Below are 10,215 nucleotides of genomic sequence, written 5' to 3'. Positions count from 1 at the left end.
TGTAGTGCTTATTACCAAAGTGCCACTTACATATTTGCCCGACACCATTTTTGCCCCACAGTAAGGCTTCTAATTACTTAAAATTACCTGCTCATTGTCAGAGGTGTTTTATGCTCATTGCCAGGGGGTTCCATGCTAGTTGCCAGGGGGATTCATGCTCGTTGCTATGGGGTTAATGCTCATTGCCAGGGGTTACATGCTTGTTGCCATGGGGTTTATGCTCGTTGCCAGGAGGTTTCACGGAGAAGATGCAGCTTTCAGCATCTTGTCCTGGCACTTGCGCTGGCCTAACAGACACTAGAGGTCCAGTAAGGACCTCTAGCATCTGTCTCCTCTTTGGCGGCGGCCATTTTTGGATGGCCGTTTTCTGACTCTCCAGCCCCCAAGCCACAGTGAGTCATCCCTTTTTCACCCCCTGCATTCTGGCACCCGGTGCACGTGCACCTCTAGCCCCCCCCCTAGTTGCGGCCCTGGTATAACTATAACTGATGCATTTCATATATATATTCTAGTTGCCAAATTGGCAGATCTATAATCTCTTCGCTTGTGATCCAGTCACTTTGTACCTTGGTGCACTACAATTCCTAGCATGCCATTTTACATGAAGCTGATTGGAATGCACTTAATGTCCCAGCACTGCCCCAGACCTGCGGAATAAGGATTATTTTATTGTGCAGCTGGTCAGGATTGAAGATTTCCCAGAACAAATCTGTAAAACCTGTGGAATCTTTGCCTGCATCATTGCAGATGAGAGCAGGTCCGGGCAAATGCCCCATCAGTGATTACATTAGCCCAGTGAGAAGTGGTCACTGTCCATGCTCCCAGGCTACAGACAGCAGGATGGTGAGGAATGTGTAGGGGCTGTCTCAGTCTAGGGGGCTGGGAGAGCAGGAGGAGGGCTATAGGCGTCAGATTGTGAGGGGGGGCACCAAAGTCCCTCATAAACTTTTCCAAACTTCCAGAACTTTCCTCTGCTGGGTATATAGGGTGGACTGAGGATCACTGGAGCACACACACAGTCACACACTCAGAGGCAGAGGAGGAGTACACTGGGAGACATCACCCCTGAAGGCTCCTTCACCTTTGTTGGGTATGTTCTGCTATAATACTGGGCTGTGGGCGCTGTTCATAGGACAGGAGATTTGCAGAAAGGCTTCAGACTAATACAGTACTGAGCTCTAGTCATGGGTATAATCTGCTTTACCAGCCTTATTAGTGCCTCTGATCTAATAACTCAACTGTGCAACACAGCTGCCAAATGTCCTAATGTTCCCAAGAATAGTCCCTGTCATTTATTGCTGACCAAGTGCTCAGTGCAATCCTTATTTTTCTGTATACTTACTGCAATTCTCATTATTACTATTATTTTGTGGGCTTTATATGTTCATGATTATTCAAATAGAGTATTTTGTGCTTTTCTATGTCTGGAGCAGGTTCCCCCGTTAACCAAAGCACATTATTATTGCTGATTATGTAATAAATGCATGCATATAATAATAAAATACATTACAGCAGTGTAGCTACGCCGGAATCTGTGACATGTATATAATATATATTTTCTGTAAAACGTGCCCTGACAGGCAGCTAATCAGGTTGCTGCAGGTTGTTATGTTGTTGCATTAACCCTATATAATTGTTCCACATAAATAGCTGGTCCATGCCAGGTGGTTCACCAGCCTTGAAGGTACTACAAGTCTCATAGTGGCCAGAAAGCGTTTAGTATTTGACAAGCAAGGCATGCTGGGACTGGTAGTTACACAGCTTCTGTAAAGCCGCACTGTGAACTATGTTTTAAAGTGAGGGGTATATGTCATACTAATACGGAGGCTAAAGGGTTAAGGGCGCTATGCAGAAGCCACCGGATTGGCTGTGCATTGTGTCACTCTGCCTATTGTTATAGATTGTGCAGTAATAATAACACACTCCCCATTACATAGATAGCCCATGTACAGCATTGTTACAGTCTGCTGGGTAGGGCAGGGTCAGGGGTGTATCAACGCTATGAATGGGGGGGGTCAGTGTAGGCATATCAGCCACATCAGCATTGCCCCCCCCCCCCCGTTCTGCGGACACTCATTGCCCCCCCTCCCACTTCCATTATCATTCTGCCTTCCCTAGGCTATTCGTGTTATTTTATGTCCTTCGGGAATGTGCATCATGTGTCTGTTTCTTTCAGAATGAAAATTGCAAATCTTGAACTCACTATGAAACTCTTTAAAGGTATACGGAACTCAATATTACCATGTATTACCGCTGGCTGTGTGCCGGCACAATTGTGGGGTTTGTGCTAAATACCCGATAAATTAGATGCATCAAAGATATGGTCTGGAAGCATTTTGAATACTGGAAAAAGTGATCTATTATTCCTGCAGAACTGTAGCTCCAGGCTACACATTTCTGTTCCCACGCAGGGCGTGGCTCCCGGAGTTATATGCCGTGATCTAACGTAGATTTCTTCCCATTACCCACTTGTAATTGTATTCATGTATTAATGATGAAGTCACTTTCATTAATACGCGTGAGGGCGTCAAAAATATGTAGTCAAATTTATTTTTAATTTAGTGTAATCTATCCACGCCATTATTTGCAGAACATTCAGTAATGCCGGCGTTTGGCTTTGCATGGTCACTCATTTTCTGAAACTGCAAATCTATATAATTTAAAAAAGAAAAAAAATTTAATCCGCTCCAACCCCCTCTCCCCCCGGGCAGGGAAAGGAATGGGTTAGTCCAAGGGTGTGTTGTAGGAGGGGGAAAATGACGTATAAACATATTCATCTAACAGACTTTCTTGCAGCAAGACGTTCTTCTGTGTCTGGGTTCTTAGCTACGTAATGGTGTAACATATTCTCTGCCAGCATATTGCCGCTGCTCGGTGCTTGGGGAGAAGGGTAATTTTTCAAAAACTTTCAGACTACTTTATTTACAAAAACAAGGCGCGATTGGCAGATTATCATCATTATTTTTAGAAGGAAAAGAAAACTTTTATGAAGTCTTCACCTCTTCTCTTTTAGGACTGCACTGTCGCTTTATAGAAATCAAGTTACCATGTGGATGACTAAGTTCTTGGCTCTTGGCCTCCTGCTTTCTGTGGATGCAGCAGTAGATAAGAAGAAAGTAGCAAAGAAGGTAGTACCAGATGCATCGGTGGAGAAGAAGATTAGCGAACAGGCCAACACCCTTGCTGACGGAAGTGCAGGTCTGGCATTCAACCTCTACCACACCATGGCCAAGGACAAGAATATCGAGAACATCCTGCTTTCACCTGTGGTGGTGGCTTCGTCTCTTGGCCTGGTCAACCTTGCTGGTAAAGCCAGCACTGCTGCCCAGGCAAAGGCGGTCCTGAGCGTTGACAAGCTGAGCGATGAGAACGTCCATGCTGGCCTCTCCGAGCTTCTCAATGAGCTCAGCAATTCCACTGCCCGCAACGTCACCTGGAAGTTGGGCAACCGGCTCTACGGGCCCAGCGCCATCACCTTTTCCGATGACTTTGTGAAGAGCAGTAAGAAACACTACAACTACGATCACTCCAAGATCAACTTCAGAGACAAGAGAAGTGCCCTGAAGTCCATCAACGAGTGGGCCGCACAGACCACCGACGGCAAACTTCCGGAGGTGACAAGTGATGTGGAGAAGACTGATGGGGCCCTTATTGTCAATGCCATGTTCTTCAAACGTAAGTACATCAGACATGTGGCCTTCCTTCATTTAACCTACAGCATGCGTTGCAGACTGCTAATGTTCATTCTCTCTACTTTGCAGCTCATTGGGATGAAAAGTTCCACCACAAGATGGTTGACAACCGAGGCTTCATGGTGTCTCGTTCTTTCACTGTGGCTGTTCCTATGATGCACCGCACAGGTACGCTCTCCTCATCTTACAAAAATGAGTATTTAAAGTTGTAAATAAAGTTTTTTGTTTTTTTTTCAAGCTCTTCAATGTGAGGAATAGAGAAAATCATTATTATACATAATATAGGTTATTAATAACTGATAATATCGGTTGTCATTTGTGTCTGATGTTTGTGGTTTCTCAGAGCTACCTTTCCTCACCTAATCTTCCCCCTCTCTACTGTCTTGTATCTCCAACTGTCTCTTTGCTATCTCTTCCCGGATGTCCCAGCAGTTCATCGTCTTCCCACCCTCCCACATATCATGTCCCACATTTCTTTATCTATTAACAGCACAACTATCTCCTCTAGCCCCAAAGTGCGCTGTCTTGGAGTTATCCTGGACTACTCCCTCTCCTTCAAACCACATATCCAGAGCCTCTCACAGTCCTGTCATTTCCATCTCAAAAATATTTCCAAGATCAGACCCCATCTTACCCAGGATGCCACCAAAGCCCTCATACAGTCACTGGTCATTTCCAGATTGGACTACTGTAACCTCCTCCTATATGGCCTCCCCAAATCCCATTTCTCTCTGTCCTCAATGCTGCTTCTTGAATCATCTTCCTCTCCAAACGCTCTACATCTCCCTCCCCTCTCCTACAAGCCCTCCACTGGCTCCCCTTCCAATTCAGAACCCAATTCAAGGTTCTCACCCTCGCTTACAAAGCCCTCTCCCAATCTTCTCCCATTTATATCTCTGTCCGCCCTCTTCGTTCAACTAATGCACGCCGCCTTTCATGCCAGCTCATTACTTCCTCCCACTCCGCCTCCAAGATTTTGCCCATGCTGCTCCCCACCTTTGGAACTCTTTCCCTCTCCCCATCAGACTCTGCACCTCTCTACAATCATTCAAACGGGCTCTCAAGACCCACTATTTCATCAAAGCCTTCCAGCTCTCATCCCAACTTGCTGCTACATACTCCTTCCTCCCTGCCTATCCCATCTGTGTCACACCTGTTTGTCTGCAATTCCCCTTTAGAATGTAACCTCTTACGAGCAGGGCCCTCTGCCCTCTTGTTCTTCTCCCTACTTTAGTTTCATCTTCTTCTTACTCTCCACTAGGGCACCTAACACTTGGTTGCTTAAGCTCTGTTGCTTATGTAGGTGTTAGGGTTGCCAATGTAGCAATATATATTATCCATGTCCTGGTTCTGTAGTGTATTCTACTGTAAGTGTTTGGTCACGTAATATATTTTGTAAGGCGCTGCGGAACACTTAGGACCTCATTCAGACCCGCTCGCAAGCGGGTCGATGGTGAGGGCCCACTCGCACTGCTCGCTACAAAAGGGGCGGCTGTCGATGTTGATCGACAGCTCGCCCCATTTTGTAGGCGGGGTGGGGGGGTGGCCGGACAAACGGAGGCGTTCCTGAAGGAACGCCTGCCATTTGTAGGCGGCCTTACTGACATCACCAGTGATGTCAGTAGGGAGCTTCCTGCTCTGTTGGAGCAGAAAGCTACCTGGGGCTTGCGGTAGATGAGACCCTACTGCAAGGGTCTTGTCGCAAGCCCCGATGGTCGCGATGGTCTGGACCATCGCCTAGTCACTCGCTAAAGCTGTGGGTGGTAACACACAGCTTAGCGAGCGGCCAGGAGGCCGCCTTTCAAAAGAAAAGCGGCCGCCCTCATTCAGAGCGAGCGCTCGCTTTTTGCGTGCGGCTCTGAATGAGGTCCTTATGGCGCCATATAAATAAATAATAATAATAATAGTAGAAGTGCAATAGCAGTAATATGCGATAAATGCTCTGAGCTTTGATGGATTGTGTTTTTTTTGGCTTGGATGTTTAGCCTGTGTTTGTCTGTTACTCCAATTATATACATAAACAGTGGTCATGCGATGCTCTAAATAGCAGTTGTTAATGCCCTCATAATAATTATACAAGGTCTGCCCCAAGTCATACATGTGCAGCGGGAGCGTATCTGACTCAGGGCCGACTTGCTTCCCCAAATCACCAACAACGACTCTCACTCTGGGGGACTGAGAGAAGGGATTGTGGGAAACTGCGGCCTGGGTAAGTGTATGGGGGGGGGAGGGGGTAGAGGAGAGATCCCCTAGGAAGCTATATAGTATTAGACTTATTATATGTGATTTCAACTCTATATCTGTCTTTTAGGTTTGTACAATTACATTGATGATGAGACCAACAGCCTTCAGATCCTGGAGATGCCCCTTGCCCACAAATTGTCCAATATGATCTTCATAATGCCCTATCACGTGGAGCCCCTGGAGAGGGTGGAGAAGCTCCTCACCAGGGAGCAGGTCAAGACCTGGATTGGAAAAATGCAGAAGAGAGCGGTCGCTGTGTCACTGCCCAAAGTTAGTCTGGAAGTCAGCCATGACCTGCAGGTGAGTCTACTGTCATTCCACCATTTGTCTTCACCATTCCACACGTTCAACCCAACTATTCAACCTCACCGTCCTGTACATTCACCTTTATTCACTTCTATCATTTCACACATTAACGTTCTGAATTCAGTTTAACTGCTTAACTCCTACTACAAGTCCCATTCCACCATGGAACGGTACCAACTACTGCCATACATACCGAGGGTGTGAAAAAGTTGTGCTTTGGTTGGTACTTTATCTCACTCCAAGGTTTAGTACATAGACACCAAAGAGTCTGAAAGAACAATGCATTATCTCATGTCAAGATGAAGTCTTCAGTTGTGTCACAGATTCACGAGTTGGTTTTTATAGGTAGATCCACTTCTTTCATTACAGAAACATCTGGGAGAGCTTGGCCTGACGGAAGCCATTGACAAAACCAAGGCTGACCTTTCCAAAATCTCAGGCAAGAAGGACCTCTACCTCGCCAGTCTCTTCCACGCCGCTGCCCTGGAGTGGGACACTGACGGAAATCCGTTCGATGCCGACATCTACAAGCAAGAAGAGCTGAGAACTCCAAAACTCTTCTATGCTGACCACCCCTACGTCTTCCTCATCAAGGACAACAAGACGGATTCCATACTCTTTATTGGCCGATTAGTTAGACCAAAGGGTGATAAAATGCGTGATGAATTATAGTATATGGAAGTTCCCAGGGTAGTATAGGCGGGGTGGGTAGTTTTAAATCATTCTGGTTATTAATGATTGGACACGTTCTCCTAACGTGACCTTTTTACACCAACAGAACATTCCGCCAAAGCAAAGACGTTTGGTTTGACCTAGTACGTTATATACACCCACATTACCACTATGTACAGTTATATGGGAAGCTGTAGAGTCTCATATGGTGCTAAGTTCTAGACTAGATAACCAAAGAGAAGAGGGATTTTTGGAAATAACGTTTTGAATTGTGATTGTGGAGAGTGAAAGTGGAGGACCCGTTACTGATAGTCAGCAATGGTCATGCTTTTCTTCCTAGCCAACACATAGGCACGGTAACACCATCCCCCAATAACTGCTTCAGATGTCCTTTTGGATACAGTTAGCCGGCTCTTGTTTCCCGTTTCTGGGGGGATTTATTTAATCACTCCCGGCACCAAGTGTGGTGCTGTAGGAATTTCTGAGGACGTGTGTATAACGGGAGGGCGGGACACTGTTTGTATTTAAAAAAAAGAAAAAAATATATTAACGGGGATTTTGAATTACTTTCACCATGTGGATTCACGAAATCTTTATTTTGTAAAACTTACAAGCTGTTTGAAAGATGAATGTGTGGGTTTCATAAATTTTGCAATAAACACGTTAAACTGTCTGTTTACTGTTTTAAAAGAAAGTCTTAGGCTGGTATATATATAATTATTATTTTTTTTTTCTTTTTCAAGTAGAGTAAGAAGATTATTGCGAGCTATTTTTAAAAGTTTGTTTACTCTTCACCAACGGTAAAAGCACCAGAATTAGATTTAACTTGATCCCTAGATAAACAGTTACCTACTGGTTATGCTTATAGCACTGTTTTTTTGCACCGATGTAATGTTCTCTAGTATGGTAGAAATCTGGTTTACCGAACCACAGATAAATTGTGTAAGTGTAAATTATGTTACGAGCCCTTTATAGATTACAATATCGGTGGGCTTTTGAATATAAATAAGTGTACTCCACGTAAGCATTACTTCTAGCCTAGGAGTAGGCAGCCTGTGGAACTACACATCCTAGCATGTCCTGCCACAGTATTGCTGTTACTACATGCTAAAACTACAGCAGGGCATGCTGGGTTGTGTAGTTCCAGATCAGCTGGAGTGACACAGGTTGCCTATCCCTGCTTTAGACAAATAGCGCCACCACAAGTTCAGGCTGTGAGAGGTGCTGCAACTAGAATGTTTCAACTCTTCAAATGGAATATATATATATGAGGTGTGTTCATTTAAAATAGTCAAAAATGTACGCTGCGAGGAAATTTACATCACAAGGATTCACAGTTGAAACATCTACTGAGCAGTAAAATATGAATACATTGTTGCTATTTAAAGGAAATGTAGCTGGGTGTATTTAATTCTAGCATGAAATTCCAGGTGTGCATGTAAATTAGTACCCTCTACGGATCCGTATTAGAAGAAGTTGAATGTAGCAGTTTTTTTTGTCAGTACCTGTATCCTGTATTGTAAGGTAAATCCTAATATCTGTGCTGGCATCCCAGCACAGATAACATGCTCCGTTCAGCCGCACTTAGCAATCGCAGGACCTCCGAGTGGGCTTCTGGGTATTCCCGTGAGTGTGTAAGCGCAGGACCTCCGAGCGGGCTTCCGTAATCGTGTGAGTGTTTAAATTCACTGGCACAGATGCTGGTCGTAGCAGTTGAGATGATGATCTCACTCTCTCTCAATTACAGATGTTATAAGGAGAGCTTTGCCGCTGTAAGTAGCTGGTGTATCTAGCTCCGTAGGCATGGAGCTCTGCTGTCTGGATTCAGCAGTAAGGTCACTCTGGTTTCTCCGGACAAACAGGTCTCGGGCTACCGCAGGCGGGTATGACATCAACGCGTTTCGTCTCTGAAGCACAGAGACTTTTTCAAAAGTCTTGAAAAAGTCTCTGTGATTCAGAGACGAAATGCGTTGACATCATCAGCTGTTATATGCTCCTGCTGTAGCCCGAGACCTGTTTGCCTGGAGAAACCCAAGAGTGACCTTACCACTGAATCCAGAAAGCGGAGCTCCATAAAACAGTGACGTCCAGAAAACAGTGTTTAAACGGTCCCAACACGTCTGCATTTTTCTAACCGCCCCCATTACCTCCCCCAAACTCTGACTACCAGCCACTCACTTACTCTCCCAGCAATTGAGAAGCAGGGTGTGGCTGGTCCACGTTCCTGGAAATGGGGACACGCTGGCCCTGTTTTACAGGAGGGATGAGGCCAGGGTCAGCGGACGCGGATTCCCAATCTCTGAAGTGACCAGCATCCGGTCAGGCTGCAGGAAGCTTCAGCTCCCGCAACTTGTCCAAAGGAGCAACCATCATGACTATAGGTCGCAATGGTGCTCGCAAAAGCAGCAAGTAGATGTCTGACACCTCCTCAATTTGCATTAAGATGAACGGAATTGCAAAAATGCTTGTGTGCGGCTCTGTAATTCCGTCCACCTCTGTAATAGGCCCCTTTTACAGCAGCTTTCTGCAGGAACTCAGCAACAAATACAACACAAATACATTCGTAGCACATTGCCCACATTTGCATAGGTCGCTCCGGGATCCAGATGCCTTTTCAGGCCCCACCCTTCATTACACAGCGCTAGGTCCCGATGTCATGGTGGTCTGACCTCCTCCTCTCAGCCGCACAGCACACAGTGCGGAGTGCGGGTATTTGCCAAAATTATAGTAAGTGTGCCCAGCCTGTGTGGCCCACTTTGGGTATGGCACTGGCAGATTTCCCTCAGGTGCAAGGCCCTAGGCGCCTTCTTATGTGTTACCCCTGAGCACAGCTGGTCATTGTAGCCTATAGGGAACCGGTATGTTATACCGCCGGACGTCAGATCCCGACGGGGTAAGTATAAAGGCTATCCCTAACCCTCTTCCCCCCCCCTAACCCTCCCTTAGGGCTGCCTAACCCTAACCTTTCCCCCCTAGTGCCTAACCTCCCCCGAGGGGTGCCTAAACCTAACCCCCCCCTCCACACACCCTAAACCTAATCCTCCCAGGGGGGGTGCCTAACCCTAACCTCCCCCCCAGGGGTGCCTGACTCTAACCCCCTAGCCTAACCCTCACCCTATCAGGGGGTGTCTAACCCTGTCCCCCGGGGGACCCTCAACCTTACCGCGTCCCCCCCCACGCGGCTACCCGCTCCAGACGCCCAGCTTACCTACGATCAGTATGCTGGCCGTCGGGATTTCGGCATGGGGCTGATGATAGGCATTGGTATTTAGATGCCTATCATTAGTCTCATGCCGCGATT

The 10,215-nt window shown here is 46.3% G+C and overlaps 1 protein-coding gene across 2 annotated transcripts; it reads left to right on the top strand.

Annotated features, from left to right (window-relative positions):
• Positions 1-951: 951 nt before the first annotated feature.
• SERPINH1 (serpin family H member 1) lies at positions 952-7,608 on the top strand. Of its 2 annotated transcripts, XM_088463781.1 has the most exons (6): positions 952-1,090; positions 2,177-2,220; positions 3,014-3,675; positions 3,762-3,860; positions 6,004-6,236; positions 6,612-7,608. In XM_088463781.1, exons 3-6 carry the CDS (start codon positions 3,048-3,050, stop codon positions 6,912-6,914), a joined length of 1,263 nt encoding a protein of 420 aa, XP_088319907.1. In that variant the 5' UTR covers positions 952-1,090; positions 2,177-2,220; positions 3,014-3,047; the 3' UTR covers positions 6,915-7,608. The 2 variants fall into 2 exon arrangements, with proteins under 2 accessions (XP_088319907.1, XP_088319906.1); XM_088463780.1 differs by lacking the exon at positions 2,177-2,220.
• The last annotated feature ends 2,607 nt before the right edge of the window (positions 7,609-10,215 follow it).

The sequence above is a fragment of the Taudactylus pleione genome, unplaced genomic scaffold (genome assembly GCF_031769625.1).
Source record: "Taudactylus pleione unplaced genomic scaffold, aTauple2 ptg001447l, whole genome shotgun sequence".
In the NCBI taxonomy this organism is placed as follows: Eukaryota; Metazoa; Chordata; class Amphibia; order Anura; family Myobatrachidae; genus Taudactylus; species Taudactylus pleione.
This window is presented reverse-complemented; position numbering and strand designations above follow the sequence as displayed.